This window comes from Rana temporaria, chromosome 6 (genome assembly GCF_905171775.1).
Source record: "Rana temporaria chromosome 6, aRanTem1.1, whole genome shotgun sequence".
In the NCBI taxonomy this organism is placed as follows: domain Eukaryota; kingdom Metazoa; phylum Chordata; class Amphibia; order Anura; family Ranidae; genus Rana; species Rana temporaria.
Genome location: NC_053494.1, coordinates 221,775,324 through 221,796,572, shown reverse-complemented (window position 1 = coordinate 221,796,572; position 21,249 = coordinate 221,775,324). Strand labels below are relative to the sequence as shown.

The 21,249-nt window shown below is 53.4% G+C and overlaps 2 protein-coding genes across 3 annotated transcripts in view; both read left to right on the top strand.

The window, feature by feature from the left end:
- The window catches only part of LOC120944295 (glycerol-3-phosphate dehydrogenase [NAD(+)], cytoplasmic-like), a 30,085-nt gene extending 15,349 nt beyond the window's left edge, over positions 1-14,736 (top strand). The window contains exons 4-9 of the mRNA XM_040358320.1: positions 3,370-3,508; positions 8,029-8,141; positions 12,171-12,404; positions 12,505-12,611; positions 14,479-14,617; positions 14,652-14,736. Coding sequence (XP_040214254.1) covers positions 3,370-3,508; positions 8,029-8,141; positions 12,171-12,404; positions 12,505-12,611; positions 14,479-14,575 — 690 coding nt within the window. The 3' untranslated portion in view covers positions 14,576-14,617; positions 14,652-14,736. The remainder of the gene's footprint in view (positions 1-3,369; positions 3,509-8,028; positions 8,142-12,170; positions 12,405-12,504; positions 12,612-14,478; positions 14,618-14,651) is intronic.
- A 209-nt stretch (positions 14,737-14,945) lies between these two features.
- Positions 14,946-17,872, top strand: LOC120944291 (S-antigen protein-like). 2 transcript variants are annotated; one of them, XM_040358317.1, is made up of 2 exons: positions 14,946-15,857; positions 16,242-17,872. In XM_040358317.1, exons 1-2 carry the CDS (start codon positions 14,965-14,967, stop codon positions 17,596-17,598), a joined length of 2,250 nt encoding a protein of 749 aa, XP_040214251.1. In that variant the 5' UTR covers positions 14,946-14,964; the 3' UTR covers positions 17,599-17,872. The 2 variants fall into 2 exon arrangements, with proteins under 2 accessions (XP_040214251.1, XP_040214250.1); XM_040358316.1 differs by having other exon boundaries at positions 14,946-16,697; positions 17,082-17,872.
- Positions 17,873-21,249: the final 3,377 nt, after the last annotated feature.

The window sequence follows — 21,249 nt, the reverse complement described above, 5'->3', positions numbered from 1 at the left end:
ATTCAGGTAGAATTGCGCTATTTTTACGGAGGCGCAGGGCAACGTTTTTGCCCTGTGCCCCCGCAATTTTTTTGCGCTGCCCTCAAATCACCGAGCAGAAGCTCCGTAAATTGCGCGGGCGCGCCGGCAAATGAGGGGCGGGAATCATTTAAATTAGGCGCGTTCCCGCGCCGATCGTAGAGCGCATGCTCCGTCGGGAAACGTTCCCAACGTGCATTGCGGCAAATGACGTCGCAAGGACATCATTTGCTTCAAAGTGAACGTGAATGGCGTCCAGCGCCATTCAAGATTCACTTACGCAAACTACATAAATTTGAAATTTCGCGACGTGGGAACGACGGGTATACGTAACATTGGCTGCCCCTGCTAATAGCAGGGGCAGCCTTACGCAAAAACCGACGTACGGAAACAACGTAAATTGCGTACGCAGGGCTCGCGCAACGTTGTGAATCGGCGTTAGTATGCAATTTGCATACTATACGCTGAGCACAACGGGAACGCCACCTAGCGGCCATCGCAAGAATGCAGCCTAAGATATGCAGGCATAAGAGCCTTATGCCGCGCATATCTTAGGCTGCAGTCGGCGTAACGAGGTTCCTGAATCAGGAGCATTCGTTACGCCGGGGCAAGTAAGCAATTGCGGATGTGTAACTATGGTTACACAGGCGCAATTGCTTCTTGAATCCAGCCCAATCTCTGTATGAAAGCCACCGGCAAACACTTTGGGGCAGATTCACGCACAGCCGCGCAAAATTGTGCGGGCGTAACGTATCTCATTTAAAAGTCCATTGCTCCAAATGACGTCGCAAGGACGTCATTGGATTCGACGTGAACGTAAATGACGTCCAGCCCCATTCACGGACGACTTACGCAAACCACGTAACTTTTTAAAATTTCGACGCGGAAGCGACGGCCTGTCGGATCTAATGGATAGCTATGCGTAACTGATTCTACGAATCAGGCGCATAGATACGACGGCTCGGATTCGGACTTACGACGGCGTACATGGCACTGCGCCATCGTAAGTCCTCTGAGAATCCGGGCCTATGTGCGGCTCATAGTTCTCACCGACAGCTTCAGTCCCTGCTGACAACCCGAGAACCAATCAGAGCGGTCCTAATCCTATAATCATCATGTCAGCTATAACATATCGATCACTTGCAGGCTGAGGGCTTCATTGATAAAGTAATCCTTCAACCTGCAGAGGACATCATAGCCTGAAGGTGGCGATGTGAGTCTGTTTAATACTGGACTTGTCAAATACAATTACAGTATTGAAAAAAATAATAATAATACCTTAAAAAAAATATATATATATTTGTAAAACTTTTTGCACAGAGTAGCAAATAAAAGCTGCACATAATTTAGCTGGGCCTGTTAGTCATGGGGTAATTTGACATCTGGTCACAAAAGGGATAAACAGCCACGCCCCATCCCCTCCCCCGTATTATATTATATGGGATTCAGCAATACGTTTTATTTCCTGTCTGAACTCCTAGAAATGTGAGAGACATTTCTGTACGGCTCCATGGGGGAGGTATGGGTTTTCCTGCGTGACACTCTAAGGTTGGGGCCCTCAGGATGACCCCTCTGGTAATTGTCGATGAGCAGGCAGGTTCATCACCGTACGGAGCCTCAACTCCTCCCACCTCCATCCTTCTCTCACGGATGTATATATCGTATGTCCACACCCCCCCAACTGACTGGCCTATCAGAAGCACAGGGCTGAACTGTTCCATACAGGGGCCCTCACATGGGATGGGGGTAGAGGATGACTCAGGGGCTGTTTGTGCTGCTCATTCAGGTACATAGGATGGGGAGGCCCTTATTACAAGGGTGCCCTTAGGCAGGGGCTCAATGGCCCAGATTCACAAAGCACTTACGCCGAGGTATAACACGTTACGCAAATGTGCGCCGGCGTATGTGTGCGCCAGACCCACAAACAAATATGCGCCTAAAAATAGGCTACACGCCGCCGACCTAGGGTGGGCGCACATTTAGGCTGGGCGCATGGTGCCGCTCCCATTGATTAGCCATTTAAACATGCAAATGAGGGAAATACGGCGATTCACGAACGTGCATGTGCCCGGCGCATGCTACGCGAAATGCGCGTAAGTTGTACGTCCGGCGTAAAGTTATTCCCCATAAAGGAGGTGTAACTCAGCAGCAGACATGCTCAGGTCTGCACCAGGGAACACAAGCCGGCGTATTGTGCGTAGGACGTGTGTCTGGCTGGGCGTACGTTATGTTCACGGCGTACGCAGTGATCCGGCGTAGCTTAGGCAGTTTTGCCGGTGTGGTTGTGAGCAGGCGTATGGGGTGCTGTTCTTGCGTCCACGTCACGACGCATGCGCAGTTCGTGATACTTACCTGTCTGGCGCTCGGCCCATCATTTGCATGGGGTCACGCCCACTTCCACCTACGCCGACGTGCGCCTTCGAAACCCACGCTGGCGCAGCGTTGGGAGCACTGGCTTGCTGAATGCAATGCTTGCCTCTCTGCGCTGCATTGGTGTGACGTACGGTGTGTGCTCTACGGCGGCGTAATGTGCGCCCTTGCTCTCTGTGAATCTGGGCCAATGGGCCAGATTCTCAGTGGAGATACGACGGCGTATCTCCAGATTTGCCGTCGTATCTCTGCGTTGTGCCGTCGTATCTATGCGCCTAATTCTTAGAATCAGTTATGCATAGATATCTATTAGATCCGACAGGCGTAAGTCTCTTACGTAGTCGGATCGTAACTGCATATTTACGCTGGCCGCTAGGGGCGTGTACGCTGATTTACACGTCTAAATATGTAAATCAGCTAGATACGCGAATTCACGAACGTACGCCCGGCCGACACAGTAAAGTTACGCCGTTTACGTTAGGCTTTTCCCGGCGTATAGTTACCCCTGCTATATGGTGGCGTAAGTGCGGCGTACCCATGTTAAGTATGGCCGTCGTTCCCGCGACGAAATTTGAAAATTTTACGTTGTTTGCGTAACTCGTCCGTGAATGGAGCTGGACGCAAATTACATTCACGTCAAAACCAATGACGTCCTTGCGGCGTATTAGGAGCCATGCACACTGGGAGATTTCCACGGACGGCACATGCGCCGTTCGTGAAAAACGTCAATCACGTCGGGTCACAGAACATTTACATAAAACACGCCCCCCTGTTCCAAATTTTAATTAGGCGGGCTTACGCTGGCCGATTTATGCTACGCCGCCGCAACTTACGGAGAAAGTGCTTTGAGAATACAGCACTTGCCCGTCTAAGTTGCGGAGGCGTAACGTAAATCGGATACGTTACGCCGCCGCAAAGATACGCCGAACTACGAGAATCTGGGCCAATGTGTCTAATTTTAGGTCTTCTCCCCCTCCGCAGGGAGTGGATCAGGGGCCCAACGGACTGAAGCTGATCTCAGATGTGATCCGGGAGAAGCTCGGTATACAGGTCAGCGTTCTGATGGGGGCAAACATCGCCAGCGAGGTGGCGGAGGAGAAGTTCTGTGAGACCACCATCGGTAAGGCCAGTGATGGGAATGATCGGTCTGTGATCAATGCTTTATCTTCATATGAGGATAATGTAAGGACATCCACTGCATAGAAGAGTGAGGTCAGGGATCTGACTGCGCTGTCCGGCAGGGGTGACTGATCCTTCGAAGGATAGGTGAACAAATAATTCTACATCGAAACAGTTTCACGATATAAGCTCAGTTTTCTGGTAAGAATAAGTGTCAAATGCAAGTCTTTGTTGGGTGTAAAAAGATGTCGGCTGCCGACTTCTGACTGCTGGCTTACTGTGGCCGAGTGCCGTGATTGTTTATCAGCGCAGCCCCCCTTGGATGCCCACACTGGGCCACCAGGGATGAGTGCGCATCAGTACCGCATACTAGTGCCCAGGGCCGCCATCAGGGGGGGCAGGCAGTACACCTGTAAGGGGCCCGGAGGCCCCCGGCAACCCTTCGTTTTTTTTATTTATTTTTTTATAAAAATATATATCTTTTTTTAATATTTTTTTTATTTTTTATTAAAGGGCCATTTTTTTTTTTTTTAGAGGTCCGGTAGTCCCCAGGGTCCCGGAAATCTTTTTTTTATATATTTTTTTATTTCTTTTATTTTATTTTATATATATATATGTGTATATTATTATTATTATTATTATTATTAAAGGGTCCAGAGGACCCCAGGTGGCAACCCCCCTTTTAAAAAAAAAATTATATATTTTTTTTATATATATATTTTATTTCTTTTTATTAAAGGGCCCAGAGGTCCCCAGGGCCTGGATGGCTACCACCCTTTTCTTTATATATATTTTTCTTTATTTCTTCTTTTTTTTGTAAAAGCCCCCCCCCACCCCCGCTTCTCAATTTCAGGCGGCAGCAACCCCCCCCCCCCCCCCCCTGGTTCTCTGCTCCAGGGGACCCAGGCCTGAAGCTGTGTAAGGGGCCCCATAATTCATGATGGCGGCCCTGCCAGTGCCACCTATTAGTGCCCAACAGTGTCGCCTATCAGTGCCCAATATCAGTGCTCATCAGTGCCACCTCATTGGTGCCGCCTTATCAGTGCCCATCATTGAAGAAGAAAACTTACTTATTTACAAAAAAAATTAACAGAAACAAAAAAAATACTTATTTTTTTTTTTTCTAAATTTACGGTCTTTCCTTATTTGTTGCGCAACAAATAAAAATCGTAGAGGTGATCAAATACCACCAAAAGAAAGCTCCAGTTGTGAGAACAAAATGATAAAAAATGTGTTTGGGTACAGAGTAGCATGACAGCGTAATTTTAATTTAAATTGCGACAGCGCTGAAATCTGAAAATTGGCCTGGGCTGGAAGGTGTATAAGTGCCCCCTGGTATTCAAGTGGTTAAATAATGCAAAACATGCTGGATTCGGGCTGGTGGGCTGGATTGGGGCTGGTGGGCTGGACTCGTCTGGTGGGCTGGATTCATCTGGTGGGCTGGATTCGGGCTGGTGGGCTGGATTCGGGCTGGATTCATCTGGTGGGCTGGATTTATCTGGCGGGCTGGATTCGCCTGGTGGTCTGGATTCGCCTGGTGGGCTGGATTTGGGCTGGTGGGCTGGATTCATCTGGTGGTCTGGATTCGCCTGGTGGGCTCGATTCAGGCTGGTGGGCTGGATTTGGGCTGGTGGGCTGGATTCGGGCTGGTTGGCTGGATTCGGGCTGGTGGGCTGGATTCGGGGTGGTGGGCTGGATTTGCCTGGTGGGCTGGATTCGAGCTGGTGGACTGGATTCGGGCAGGTGGGCTAGATTTGGGCTGGATTCGCCTGGTGGTTTGGATTTGCCTGGTGAACTGGATTCATCTGGTGGGCCAGATTTGCCTGGTGGGCTGGATTCGCCTGGTGGGCTGGATTCATCTGGTGGGCTGGATTCGCCTGGTGGGCTGGATTTGCCTGGTGGGCTGGATTTGCCTGGTGGGCTGGAGGGCTGGATTCGCCTGGTGGGCTGGATTTGGGCTGGATGGCTGGATTCGGGCTGTTGGTTTGGATCTGCCTGGTGGGCTGGATTCATCTGGTGGGCTGGATTCGCCTGGTGGGCTGGATTCGCCTAATTGTCTAGATTCAGGCTGGTGGGCTGGATTTGGTCTGGTGGGTTGGATTCGTCTGGTGGGTTGGATTCGTCTGGTGGGTTGGATTCGTCTGGTGGGCTGGATTTGGGCTGGTGGGTTGGATTCGTCTGGTGGGTTGGATTCGTCTGGTGGGCTGGATTTGGGCTGGTGGGTTGGATTCGTCTGGTGGGTTGGATTCGTCTGGTGGGTTGGATTCGTCTGGTGGGCTGGATTTGGGCTGGTGGGTTGGATTCTTCTGGTGGGTTGGATTCGTCTGGTGGGCTGGATTTGCCTGGTGGGTTGGATTCGGCTCGTGGGCTGGATTCAGGCTGGTGCGCTGGATTTGAGCTGGTAGCTGGATTCGTCTGGTGGGCTAGATTCGCCTGGTGGGCTGGATTCAGGCTGGTGGGTTGGATTCAGGCTGGTGGGTTGGATTCGTCTGGTGGGCTGGATTCGGCTCGTGGGCTGGATTTGCCTGGTGGGCTGGATTCGGCTCGTGGGCTGGATTCAGGCTGGTGGGTTGGATTCAGGCTGGTGGGCTGGATTCAGGCTGGTGGGTTGGATTCAGGCTGGTGGGTCTCGTGTTTGACATACAATGTACCATAGAGGGAAATGAAGGGAATGTTACACAGAACAAACGATTATACAATCTGATTGGTTTATGGGAGATGTTAGGAATAATGGGGGGGCGTTGAATCCACATCCACTGCTCCGCCATGAACCGCCCTGTGGGGGGCGCACACGGACCTGTCAGGATTTGGTGACGGGGCCTCCTGGAATTTATCACCTGAATATGATTTGTGGTGAATAATATCCTCCATCAGGAAAGAACGCAGAATTATATTTATGATTGTGTTTTATTACACACTGCCCGCCGGGTGAGCGTTCCGTTCCTGCCACTCTGGGCCCCCCGGGGGGGCGATTACAGCTCCTGGTAGGACACGTTCCCTCCACATTCACAATGAGTCTGTCAATCACTTCAGTACAATCACTTCATTTTCCAGCCCGTTCCATGAGACAGATCGCAAATCACAGACCTCTCTGCTACTTAAATCGATCGGGATGCCAGAATAATATGGCGCCAGCAGGCTGCATTTAGTAGTTACGCCCAGGCAGGTTGTCTTCTGTACAAGCTTCAAAAAAAGACTGAAAATTTGGGGAAAAAAATAAAAAATTCTTAGTTTCTGTCAGTAAATTTTGTAAAACAGTAATTTTTCTCCTTCACTGAAGGTCGCTGATGAAGAGGCACTAATATGCCGCACTGATGGGCACTGAAAGGTGGCACTGATTGATGTCAATGATGGGCACTGATTTGTGGCACTGGGGGGGCTTTACTGTAATCAGGGCACTGATTACCTGTTTGGGCAGGGCTGGTGCAAGGATTTTTGACACCCTAGCAGTGGCGGCTGGTGCTCAAAATTTTTGGGGGGGGCGCATAAGAAGAAAAAAAAAAGAAAAAAATTGCAGCCTCACTGTGCCCATCAAAAGCAGCCACTGTGTCATCAATTGTCACCACTGTGCCATCAATTGTCACCACTGTGCCATCAAACGCAGCCACTGTGCCATCAATTATCATCACTGTGCCATGCCATCTAATGCAGTCACTGTGCCATCAATTATCATAACTGTGCCATGTCATCAAACGCAGCCACTGTGCCCCTCAATTGTCACCACTGTGCCAATTGTTGCCACTGTGCATGTCACTGTGCCCTTTAATTGTCGCCTCTGTGCCCATTGATTCCACTGTGCCCTTTGTCACCACTGTGCCCATTGATTCCACTGTGCCCTTTGTCACCACTGTGCCCATTGATTCCACTGTGCCCTTTGTCACCACTGTGCCCATTGATGCGTCTGTGCCCTTTGTCGCCTCTGTGCCCATTGTTGCCGCTGTGCCCTGTAAAATGCACTTACCTTACTCCTTCCACGTCCCTCGATGTCTTCTCCCGCCTTGGTGACGCTTCAGCCAATCAGGTTACCGATAACCAGAATCGGGGAACCTGATTGGCTGAGACGGCCGTCAGTCTTATCCAAGGGACGCACCCCCCGTACGTTCCGAGGATAAGACATCCGGGAGACGAGGGCTGTACTCGGAAAGCCGCTGGCTCTGATAGGCACTTCCGCTCAGCCAACCAGCTGCCGTTATTCAGGTGGTCGGCGCTCAAGGTCCGGCCATCTCTGAATAGACCAGCGGCAGCGCCAACAATAACATAGATTGGTGCAATGCATGAATGTATGTTATTAGACTCAGTGGCTGGCGAGAGCCAGAGGGGGCGGCGCTCCAGCGCCCTCTATGGACGGACCGCCACTGCACCCTAGGCAGAGGAGAGGGAAACAAAATAAGAAAAGTGTGATGACAGTTTGTAGATGTTGAAGCCTCAATGCCTCCTCTTACCCCAGGGGGGCACCGGCACGTGAGCGCCATCATACAGCCCAAGGAGTGCTGACCCCCTCCCCCCTCAATGTCTCTGCAGGGTGTAAGAATCCACAACATGGACAGATCTTTAAAGAACTGATGCAGACGGCAAACTTCCGGATCACGGTGGTGGAGGACTGCGACACGGTGGAGATCTGCGGAGCCCTGAAGGTGAAACTCCTCCCACAATCCGTCTTCTCCGCCTATTGTATGTTGTCTCATTTAAAGTGGGTGTCACCCCCAAAAACATTTCTTTTTTTGCATTGAATGGAAAAGCTTGCTTGCAAATGAATTGCAAGCAGTGGGCGGGCTCTTAGGATTAGATATGGAAATTGATAGGTGGGTGTCAGTCTGGAGGAGTGGGCGTTCCTAGGCGGGCTGTATTTACATAGGTAACACCCACATGCAGGGCCGCTGACAAGGCGGTACCATCAGGCCTACTGTAGGGGGCTCTAACAGCGGGGGGATCGGTGAGGACAATGCTGCACTGTGTCTCTCCCTGCAGCAGCTGAAAGCCGGCTTCTCCCTCTCTTCCTCCCGCCTCCTTTCAGTTGCTGGAGGGAGAGGCACAGACACAGTGCAGCATTCTGTAATTGTCCTCCACCGCACTGATCCCCCTCCCTGTGCTGCCCACATCCGATTCCACCCTGTGTGCCTGGGCCACCCCCCCCCCCCACAGTGCCGCCAGCTTGCCTCTCCTGTCGGCTGGTGTGGGTACATAGGGGGGTGGAGAGTGGGGGAAGGATATCATCCTGTGTTCATTCAAACCTGAAGCAGAGTAAACTGTGATAGACTGATAGGGAGGCCAGAGGGAGGACACAAGACTGAAGAGGAGGCCGGAGGGAGGACATAAGACTGAAGGGGAAGCTGGAGGGAGGACATAAGACTGAAGGGGAGGCTGGAGGGAGGACATAAGTCTGAAGGGGGGGATGGAGGGAGGACATAAGACTGAAGGGGGGGATGGAGGGAGGACATAAGACTGAAGGGGAGGCCGGAGGGAGGACATAAGACTGAAGGGGAGGCCGGAGGGAGGACATAAGACTGAAGGGGAGGCTGGAGGGAGGACATAAGTCTGAAGGGGAGGCCGGAGGGAGGACATAAGTCTGAAGGGGAGGCCGGAGGGAGGATACAAGACTGAAGGGGAGGCCAGAGGGAGGACATAAGACTGAAGGAGAGGCCGGAGGGAGGACACAAGACTGAAGGGGAGGCCGGAGGAAAGACACAAGACTGAAGGAGGGGATGGAGGGAGGACACAAGACTGAAGGGGAGGTCGGAGGGAGGGTATAAGACTAAAGGGGCAGCCGGAGGAAGGACATAAGACTGAAGGGGAGGCCGGAGGAAAGATATAATACTGAAGGGGGTGGATGGTGGAAGGACAGAAGACTGAAGGGGAGGCTGGAGGAAGGACACAAGACTGAAGGGGAGGATATAAGACTGAAGGGGAGGCCGGAAGGAGGATATAAGACTAAAGGGGAGGCCAGAGGAAGGACACAAGACTGAAGGGGAGTCCAGAGGAAGGACACAAGACTGAAGGGGAGGCCGGAGGGAGGATATAAGACTGAAGGGGAGGCCGGAGGAAAGACACAAGACTGAAGGAGGGGATGGAGGGAGGACAGAAGACTGAAGGAGGAGGGGATGGAGGGAGGACATAAGACTGAAGGGGAGGCCGGAGGGAGAATACAAGACTGAAGGGGGGGGATGGAGGGAGGACATAAGACTCAAGGGGAGGCCAGAGGAAGGACATAAGACCAAAGGGAAGGCCGGAGGGAGGATAAAAGACTGAAGGAGAGGCCGGAGGGAGGACATAAGACTGAAGGGAAGGCCGGAGGGAGGATATAAGACTGAAGGGGAGGCCGGAGGGAAGACATAAGACTGAAGGAGGGGATGGAGGGAGGACAGAAGACTGAAGGGGAGTCAGGAGGAAAGACACAAGACTGAAGGAGAGGCCGGAGGGAGGACATAAGACTGAAGGGGGGGATGGAGGGAGGACATAAGACTGAAGGAGAGGCCGGAGGGAGGACACAAGACTAAAGGGGAGGCCAGAGCAAAGACACAAGACTGAAGGGGAGTCCAGAGGAAAGACACAAGACTGAAGGAGGGGATGGAGGGAGGACATAAGACTGAAGGAGGGGATGGAGGGAGGACATAAGACTGAAGGAGAGGCCGGAGGGAGGACAGAAGACTGAAGGAGGGAGGACATAAGACTGAAGGAGAGGCCGGAGGAAGGACATAAGACTGAAGGAGAGGCCGGAGGAAGGACATAAGACTGAAGGAGGGGATGGAGGGAGGACATAAGACTGAAGGAGAGGCCGGAGGAAGGACATAAGACTGAAGGGGAGGCCGGAGGGAGGACATAAGACTGAAGGAGAGGCCGGAGGAAGGACATAAGACTGAAGGAGAGGCCGGAGGAAGGACATAAGACTGAAGGGGAGGCCGGAGGGAGGACATAAGACTGAAGGAGAGGCCGGAGGAAGGACATAAGACTGAAGGAGGGGATGGAGGGAGGACATAAGACTGAAGGAGAGGCCGGAGGGAGGACACAAGACTGAAGGAGAGGCCGGAGGGAGGACATAAGACTGAAGGGGAGGCCAGAAGACTGAAGGAGAGGCCTGAGGGAGGACACAAGACTGAAGGAGGGGAGGACACAAGACTGAAGGAGAGGCCGGAGGGAGGACACAAGACTGAAGGAGAGGCCGGAGGGAGGACATAAGACTGAAGGAGGGGAGGGAGGGAGGACATAAGACTGAAGGGGAGGCTGGAGGAAGGACATAAGACTGAAGGAGGGGATGGAGGGAGGACATAAGACTGAAGGGGGGATGGAGGGAGGACATAAGACTGAAGGGGAGGCCGGAGGGAGGACATAAGACTGAAGGAGAGGCCGGAGGAAGGACATAAGACTGAAGGAGGGGATGGAGGGAGGACATAAGACTGAAGGGGGGATGGAGGGAGGACATAAGACTGAAGGGGAGGCCGGAGGGAGGACATAAGACTGAAGGAGAGGCCGGAGGAAGGACATAAGACTGAAGGAGGGGATGGAGGGAGGACATAAGACTGAAGGGGGGATGGAGGGAGGACATAAGACTGAAGGAGAGGCCGGAGGGAGGACATAAGACTGAAGGGGAGGCCAGAAGACTGAAGGAGAGGCCTGAGGGAGGACACAAGACTGAAGGAGAGGCCGGAGGGAGGACACAAGACTGAAGGAGAGGCCGGAGGGAGGACATAAGACTGAAGGAGAGGCCGGAGGGAGGACATAAGACTGAAGGGGAGGCCGGAGGGAGGACACAAGACTGAAGGAGAGGCCGGAGGGAGGACATAAGACTGAAGGGGAGGCCAGAAGACTGAAGGAGAGGCCTGAGGGAGGACACAAGACTGAAGGAGAGGCCGGAGGGAGGACACAAGACTGAAGGAGAGGCCGGAGGGAGGACATAAGACTGAAGGAGGGGAGGGAGGGAGGACATAAGACTGAAGGGGAGGGTGGAGGGAGGACATAAGACTGAAGGGGAGGCCGAAGGGAGAATACAAGACTGAAGAGGGAAATGGAGGGAGGATATAAGACTGAAGGGGAGGATATAAGACTGAAGGAGGGGATGGAGGGAGGACATAAGACTGAAGGGGAGGCCGGAGGGAAGACATAAGACTGAAGGGGAGGCCGGAGGAAGGACACAAGACTGAAAGAGAGGCTGGAGGGAGGACACAAGACTGAAGGAGAGGCCGGAGGGAGGACACAAGACTGAAGGAGAGGCCGGAGGGAGGACACAAGACTGAAGGAGAGGCCAGACATAAGACTGAAGGAGAGGCCGGAGGGAGGACATAAGACTGAAGGGGGGATGGAGGGAGGACACAAGACTGAAGGAGAGGCCAGACATAAGACTGAAGGGGAGGCCGGAGGGAGGACATAAGACTGAAGGAGAGGCCGGAGGGAGGACACAAGACTGAAGGAGGGGATGGAGGGAGGACAGAAGACTGAAGGGGAGGCCGGAGGGAGGACATAAGACTGAAGGAGGAGATGGAGGGAGGTTATAAGAGGATATACGACGGAAGGGGAGGCTGAAGGGAGGATTTCAATCGTTATTATAACGGACTATAATTGGTGGAAGTTTGATGTATTTTACTTGATTAGATTGGTGATAATACTTGTGTACTACATGATAGTGTATGTCGGTGTTATGGCGGATGACGGTATATTTTCTCTCCTGTCAGAATATAGTCGCGGTGGGCGCTGGATTTTGTGACGGTCTGGACTTCGGTGATAACACGAAGGCCGCTGTGATCCGTCTCGGTCTGATGGAAATGGTGGCGTTCGCTCGTCTCTTCTGCACCGGCGCCGTCTCCACCAGCACCTTCCTGGAGAGCTGCGGCGTCGCCGACCTCATCACCACCTGTTATGGCGGAAGGAACCGCAGAGTGGCGGAAGCCTTCGTCAGGTCTGGTAAAGTGAGTGCCGAGATCTCTGAGTTGGGTTTTGGGCGCCGTTTGCTGGATACGGATGGTCTGTGACGTCATCGGCGTAACGCGGCTTCTCTTCTCATTTCAGTCCATCGAGGAGCTGGAGAGAGACATGCTGAATGGACAGAAGGTCCAGGGCCCCCCGGCCTCCGCCGACGTCTACAACATCCTCAAACAGAAGGGAGTGCTGGAAAAGTAAGAAAGATAATCCACAGATTTGTATCATCTGCGTTGTCTGTTCTCTGCGGCCCTCCAAGTGACTTTCCACAGGAAGGCGGCCATTGCTGATCGCTGCCTGTCATATAGATCCGATGGCTTCACCCCGACCCAGAACTAAGGTGTGGATCAGGAGGTCCTAGTTCACTCCAATCTTTTATAACCATCGATCAGCCAGGAGATAGAGAGATACAAAGTAACATTGGGGTAGATTCAAGTAGGGGAGCGCACTACTACGGCGGCGCAGCGTACTGTTTTTACGCTACGCCTCCGTAAATTACTTGAGCTACGCTTCATTCACGAAGCATTTGCTCCGTAATTTGCAGCGGCGTTTCGTAAAAGTGGCCGGCGTAAGCGCGCGTAATTTAAATGATCCCGTAGGGGGCATTTAAATTAGGCGCGTTCCCGCGCCGAACGTAGTGCGCATGCTCCGTCGGGAAACTTTCCCGACGTGCATTGCGGTAAATGACGCCACAAGGACGTCATTTGCTTAGACGGGAACGTAAATGGCGTCCAGCGCCATTCACAATCCACTTACGCAAACGACGCAAATTTCGAAAAACGCGACGCGGGAACGACGTCCATACTTAGCATTGGCTGCGCCTCCTAATAGCAGGAGCAGCCTTACGACGGAAGCGCTGTACGCAAACGATGTAAAACTCGAACGCCGGGCGCGCGTACGTTTGTGAATCGGCGTGAGTATGCAATTTGCATACTCTACGCTGACAACTACGGGTGCGCCACCTAGCGGCCAGCGTCAGAATGCAGCCTAAGATACGACGGCATAAGAGCCTTATGCCAGTCATATCTTAGGCTACAGTCGGCGTATCGAGCTTTCTGAATACAGAAAGTTGATAGGCCGGCGCTACTTAGCAATTACGCTGCGTATCTATGGATACGCAGGCGTAATTGCTACCTGAATCTACCCCGTTGTTTATAAACGTTGATCAGACAGGAGATAAAGAGATACAAAGTAACATTGGGCCAGATTCTTGTAGAACGGCGTATCCTTGCGGCGGCGTAACGTATCCGATTTACGTTACGCCTCCGCAACTTACACGGGCAAGTGCTGTATTCTCAAAGCACTTGCTCCGTAAGTTGCGGCGGCGTAGCGTAAATCGGCCGGCGTAAGCCCGCCTAATTCAAATTTGGATCAGAGGGGCGTGTTTTATGCAAAACTACAGTGACTCGACGTGATTGAAGTTTTTTCGGAACGGCGCATGCGTCCGTGGAATGTCCCAGATTGCATTGCTCCAAAGTACGCCGCAAGGACGTCATTGGTTTCGACGTGAACGTAAATGACGTCCAGCCCCATTCACGGACGACTTATGCAAACAACGTAACTTTTGAAAATTTCGACGCGGGAACGACGGCCATACTTAACATTGTTGCGCTGCACTTATGCCACCATATAGCAGGGGCACCATTACGCCGGGAAAAGCCTAACGTAAACGTCGTAACTTTACTGCGTCGGCCGCGCGTACGTTCAGGAATTCGCGTGTCTAGCTAATTTGCATACTCAACGCGGAATTCGACGGAAGCGCCACCTAGCGGTCAAAAAAAAAAAAAATGCAGGATATCTATGCGTAACTGATTCTAAGAATCAGACGCATAGATACGACGGGTCAGATTAGGACTTACGACGGCGTACATGGCGCTGCGCCGTCGTAAGTCCTTTGAGAATCTGGGCCATTGTTTATAAACATTGATCAGTCAGGAGAGAGAGATACAAAGTAACAACCATTGAGTTCCCCCCTTCCAGGAAGTACCCCCCTTTGTTCAACAGCTTACAGTAGAGTAGGTACTTCCAATGCAATCCACTATGACATCATCTCCCTGTCTGCAGGTTCCCCCTGTTTGTGGGCGTGTATCGGATCTGCTATGAAGGACGCCCCGTCCAGGAATTCATCTCCTGTCTGCAGAACCATCCGGAGCATTACTAGAGCACGGCATTCTGGGTACAGCCTGAGACGGGACCACGATTCGCACAAAGGGTTCTGGGTAATCCCGGAGATACAGGCACAAAGGATCCTGGGTAACGCCTCGCCTCATCCCAGCCGGAAAACTTTATTACTATTTCTGTGTCTGCGCTGCTTTCTGTGTGATGGAGCCAAACTCCCGCCCTGAGAGTGACCCCAACACCCCATCCCTGACCCTCCCGGGGGTACAGTGACTGTATAGAATGACTGCCAGTCCACTACAGCCAAACGAGGGAAAGATGAACTTGAGTACCAAAGTTTTACTGATCAGTTTAAGAGGTTTCTTTGCATCTCTGCCCCTCCCACAACGATGAGAGTTCCCCAGAATTGTTTGTGTCTCTGCCCCTCCCACAATGGGGAGATCTGGGGACAGAGACACCTTCTCCTCTGAGGACAGAGACTCCATCACCACTGGGGACAGAGACCCCATCACCCCTGGGGACAGAGACCCCATCACCCCTGGGGACAGAGACTCCATCACCCCCGGGGACAGAGACTCCATCACCCCTGGGGACAGAGACACCTTCTCCTCTGAGGACAGAGACTCCATCACCACTGGGGACAGAGATTCCATCACCACTGGGGACAGAGACCCCATCACCTCTGGGGACAGAGACTCCATCACCCCTGGGGACAGAGACACCTTCTCCTCTGGGGACAGAGACTCCATCACCACTGGGGACAGAGATTCCATCACCCCTGGGGACAGAGACTCCATCACCTCTGGGGACAGAGACACCTTCTTCTCTGGGGACAGGGACACCTTCTCCTCTGGGGACAGAGACTCCATCACCTCTGGGGACAGAGACACCTTCTCCTCTGGGGACAGAGACTCCATCACCTCTGGGGACAGAGACTCAATCACCCCTGGGGACAGAGACTCCATCACCTCTGGGGACAGAGACTCCATCAACACTAGGGACAGAGACTCCATCACCACTGGGGACAGAGACTCCATCACCCCTGGGGACAGAGACTCCATCACCCCTGGGGACAGAGACTCCATCACCCCTGGGGACAGAGACACCTTCTTCTCTGGGGACAGGGACACCTCCTCTGGGGACAGAGACTCCATCACCACTGGGAACAGAGATTCCATCACCCCTGGGGACAGAGACTCCATCACCTCTGGGGACAGAGACTCCATCACCACTGGGGACAGAGACTCCATCACCCCTGGGGACAGAGACACCTTCTCCTCTGGGGACAGAGACTCCATCACCTCTGGGGACAGGGACACCTTCTCCTCTGGGGACAGAGACTCCATCACCTCTGGGGACAGAGACACCTTCTCCTCTGGGGACAGAGACTCCATCACCTCTGGGGACAGAGACCCCATCACCTCTGGGGACAGGGACACCTTCTCCTCTGGGGACAGAGACTCAATCACCCCTGGGGACAGAGACTCAATCACCCCTGGGGACAGAGACTCCATCACCCCTGGGGACAGAGACTCCATCACCCCTGGGGACAGAGACACCTTCTTCTCTGGGGACAGAGACTCAATCACCCCTGGGGACAGAGACTTCATCACCTCTGGGGACAGAGACTCCATCACCACTAGGGACAGAGACTCCATCACCCCTGGGGACAGAGACTCCATCACCCCTGGGGACAGAGACACCTTCTTCTCTGGGGACAGGGACACCTTCTCCTCTGGGGACAGAGACTCCATCACCACTGGGAACAGAGATTCCATCACCCCTGGGGACAGAGACACCTTCTCCTCTGGGGACAGAGACTCAATCACCACTGGGCACAGAGACTCCATCACCACTAGGGACAGAGACTCCATCACCACTGGGGACAGAGACTCCATCACCTCTGGGGACAGAGACACCTTCTTCTCTGGGGACAGGGACACCTTCTCCTCTGGGGACAGAGACTCCATCACCTCTGGGGACAGAGACACCTTCTCCTCTGGGGACAGAGACTCCATCACCTCTGGGGACAGAGACACCTTCTCCTCTGGGGACAGAGACTCCATCACCACTGGGGACAGAGACTCCATCACCCCTGGGGACAGAGACACCTTCTCCTCTGGGGACAGAGACTCCATCACCTCTGGGGACAGGGACACCTTCTCCTCTGGGGACAGAGACTCCATCACCTCTGGGGACAGAGACACCTTCTCCTCTGGGGACAGAGACTCCATCACCTCTGGGGACAGAGACCCCATCACCTCTGGGGACAGGGACACCTTCTCCTCTGGGGACAGAGACTCAATCACCCCTGGGGACAGAGACTCAATCACCCCTGGGGACAGAGACTCCATCACCCCTGGGGACAGAGACTCCATCACCCCTGGGGACAGAGACACCTTCTTCTCTGGGGACAGAGACTCAATCACCCCTGGGGACAGAGACTCCATCACCTCTGGGGACAGAGACTCCATCACCACTAGGGACAGAGACTCCATCACCCCTGGGGACAGAGACTCCATCACCCCTGGGGACAGAGACACCTTCTTCTCTGGGGACAGGGACACCTTCTCCTCTGGGGACAGAGACTCCATCACCACTGGGAACAGAGATTCCATCACCCCTGGGGACAGAGACACCTTCTCCTCTGGGGACAGAGACTCAATCACCACTGGGCACAGAGACTCCATCACCACTAGGGACAGAGACTCCATCACCACTGGGGACAGAGACTCCATCACCTCTGGGGACAGAGACACCTTCTTCTCTGGGGACAGGGACACCTTCTCCTCTGGGGACAGAGACTCCATCACCTCTGGGGACAGAGACACCTTCTCCTCTGGGGACAGAGACTCCATCACCACTGGGGACAGAGACTCCATCACCTCTGGGGATAGAGACTCCATCACCTCTGGGGACAGAGACACCTTCTCCTCTGGGGACAGAGACTCCATCACCTCTGGGGATAGAGACTCCATCACCTCTGGGGACAGAGACCTCACCTACAGACCATGCTGGCTGGCAGTGCCAGGATGGGGGAGGGGCAGTGAACTGGTTTTGTATTAGTGAGGGGATCCTGAACTGTTGCTATTATTATGTGAGGATTATTATTATCAGGTGAATGTCGCTCTCCATACATTGAATCCGCCGGCCCTTACATGGGAAAGGTCCCTGCCCCCGCCATACAATATATATAAAATCATTTTATAGCATGTGCTCCCCTGAAGCGCTCCGCGGGCTCACACTCCTCTCATGAGGACTAATGAAGGGGTCCTGCGTGTCCCCCAAACATCGTACTGATCGTCATGTGATCGCTCCAATAAATGATATATATACACGGTGTGCCGACTTCTTCATTCTATAGATTAGAGAGATCACTTCTCTCCTCGGATTGGGATCGGCGGGGGAAGAGATCGGCATTTCAGGAAGCTGCAGTCTATAGGGTGTGTGTAATTATATATATATATATACAGAGAGTAGGGGGGTCACACAGATATATTTCCCTTTTCTCTGGATCCAGAGTTCTTTAATAATGACACAGAATCCGAGGACGCGGAGGGGACGGGAAGGACACGGAGGGGACGGGAAGGACACTGAGGGGACGGGAAGAACGCGGAGGGGACGGGAAGGACACTGAGGGGACGGGAAGGACACTGAGGGGACGCGGAGGGGACGGGAAGGACACGGAGGGCACGGGAAGGACGCGGAGGGGACGGGAAGGACGCTGAGGGGACGGGAAGGACGCGGAGGGGACGGGAAGGACACTGAGGGGACGCGGAGGGGACGGGAAGGACACGGAGGGCACGGGAAGGACGCGGAGGGGACGGGAAGGACACTGAGGGGACGGGAAGGACGCGGAGGGGACGGGAAGGACACTGAGGGGACGCGGAGGGGACGGGAAGGACACTGAGGGGACGCGGAGGGGACGGGAAGGACACGGAGGGCACGGGAAGGACGCGGAGGGGACGGGAAGGACGCTGAGGGGACGGGAAGGACGCGGAGGGGACGGGAAGGACGCTGAGGGGACGGGAAGGACGCGGAGGGGACGGGAAGGACGCTGAGGGGACACGGAGGGGACAGGAAGGACGCGGAGGACAGGAAGGACGCGGAGGGGACAGGAAGTACACGGAGTGGGCAGGAAGGACACGGAGAGGGCGGGAAGGACACAGAGAGAACACGCTGTGCACCATCATCACATCTTTATTGACACATTATTTCCTCTCAGAAGACAAATCTCAGCTCATGGTCATCATTTCTATCCCCCCTCCCCTCCCCCGGAGTTGGCAAATCTTCAGTCCAATTTCTAGAAAAATCAGCAGGACTTACACAGTGCATCTCACAGACAGAACACATTTTATATGCATTTCCAGAGTTTCATTCCAATCTGGCCGTTTACAGGAGCTGCACCTTGTATGTGGTGTGAGGAGCGATTTGTACGGGAAGCTCGCACTCTACTGCCTGAGGATTACTAAAGAGGACCTGTCATGTGCTCAAAACAAGGCAGAGGCCAAAGGATTAGTCACCAGTATTTCCCAGTCTCCCTGCAGCAGAGAACAGCCGGATGTACACACGGCTCCAAAGCTCAGTGCTGGCTGTACACACGGCTCCTCAGCTCAGCGCCGGCTGTACACGCGGCTCCTCAGCTCAGTGCCGGCTGTACACGCGGCTCCTCAGCTCAGTGCCGACACCAAAATACTACAACAACCAGAAACTGTCACCTGTGTGTTCCTGGGGACCGCGGGGAGGAAAAACCGTCTTCTCCTGAGAAGGAACATCAATCCCGACATTTACACAGAGATCCGATAATCGGCTTCTGAAAGAAGGACCGTCTGTGTTGCCCAACCACCAATAGGCTGGTTAGTATTTGGTGAGATGATAACTGAGGTCCTACGGGATCTCTCATGGCAGAGATCAGACACAGAGCGGAAAGGAAGTGACGTTACCCTGTTATCCATCTATCCTCCAATCAGAGGACCAATTACAGCTGGAATACTGAGGTAGTACGTGAAGATGGCGAAGCCTCTGAGAAGAGGAAACTACACATCACATCAACCACTCCGCTTCATCAACAGAACAATGCGACACACAGACGATTCTCTCCCAGCATGCACCGCAAAACTCACTGCGCCAACTGCCACTCACTGCGCCAACTGCCACTCTGAACTGCCACTCACTGCGCCAACTGCCACTCTGAACTGCCACTCACTGCGCCAACTGCCACTCTGAACTGCCACTCACATGTCACAGGCAGCAGAGAACACTCCACTCATCACCAGAAATTCACCAAACTCATCCTGATCACGACAGGAAGGGGCGGAGAGCTGGGAGTAGTAGGGGAGGTGCCTCGTGTTAAAGTGGAGCTCCACCTAAAAGGGGAAGCTCCCCTTGTCTGCCTCCTCCCCCTCTCCGCTACCACCTTTGGCACCTTTTTTGGGGGGGGACAGACAACCAGCACCAGCCGGTGACACCGTTCAACATGGCGGCACATTTGGGGTCTCCTGGTCGCACACCCCGCCCCCATCGTTCCTCCATCGCAGGAGAGAAACAAGACGTCTCACCGGACAGAATTCCACCCACCGACTCCTCCTCCAAGAAGAATCCCAGACATGAAATCTTTCCAATGGAACCCGCCCTGTATACACCCCACCCGGCCACTCCCCCGGGAAGCTGGAAATCACTGGTCACACTACTACACTGCTACTACTACACCAATGTCTGCTCAGCACAGGCACTGGGAATGTTTCTGAATTAATGCAAAGCATTCTCTGTAGTAGTGGTGTAGTACCATTGTAGAAGCGGTGTAGTAATGTAGTAGTGTTGTTGCAGCAGTGTAGTAGCATTGTAATAACAATGTAATAGTGGTGTAGTAGTGTTGTAGCAACATTGGAATAGTGGTGTACAGGGCTTTTTTTTTGGAAAATAGGTACAGGAACTCAATCACAACCCCCCCCTGTCCCTTACACACACCCTCCAAACCGCATCAAATAGTGGGTGGGGTCAAATTTCACCAACAGTGGGAGGGTCTTAACAGGGTCATTAAATACCAGGGGGTTACACACAGAGTGCAGAGTTCAGGGAGGGGGTTACACACAGAGTGCAGAGTTCAGGGAGGGGGTTACACACAGAGTGCAGAGTTCAGGGAGGGGGTTACACACAGAGTGCAGAGTTCAGGGAGGGGGTTACACACAGAGTGCAGAGTTCAGGGAGGGGGTTACACACAGAGTGCAGAGTTCGGGGAGTGGGTTACACACAGACTGCAGAGTTCAGGGAGGGGGTTACACACAGAGTGCAGAGTTCAGGGAGGGGGTTACACAGAGTGCAGAGTTCAGGGAGGGGGTAACACACAGACTGCAGAGTTTAGGGAGGGGGTTACACAGACTGCAGAGTTCAGGGAGGGGGTTACACAGACTGCAGAGTTCAGGGAGGGGGTTACACACAGACTGCAGAGTTCAGGGAGGGGGTTACACACAGACCGCAGAGTTCAGGTGTGCGCTACATACAGAGTACAGAATTCAGCCTTCTCCCACAGCTTCTTACCTCTGCATACCCCATCCACATCTCACGTTTACCCCTCTTCAGCTTTGACCTCTGCATGCAGCCCCCCCTCTACTGCCCCCATCTTTTCAAAAGCTCTACATTCTTCAACATGTCGTATTTTTGTTGCTGTATTACGTGTAAGCACCCAGCCATCTAGTACCTCCCCGAACACTGTAGTTG

Coding starts and splice junctions, on each gene's coding strand:
- LOC120944291 (XM_040358317.1), top strand. CDS start 14,965: ATGGGGAGATCTGGGGACAGAGACACCTTCTCCTCTGAGGACAGAGAC. Junction 15,858..16,241: donor GGGGACAGGGACACCTTCTC/CTCTGGGGACAG, acceptor AGACACCTTCTT/CTCTGGGGACAGGGACACCT.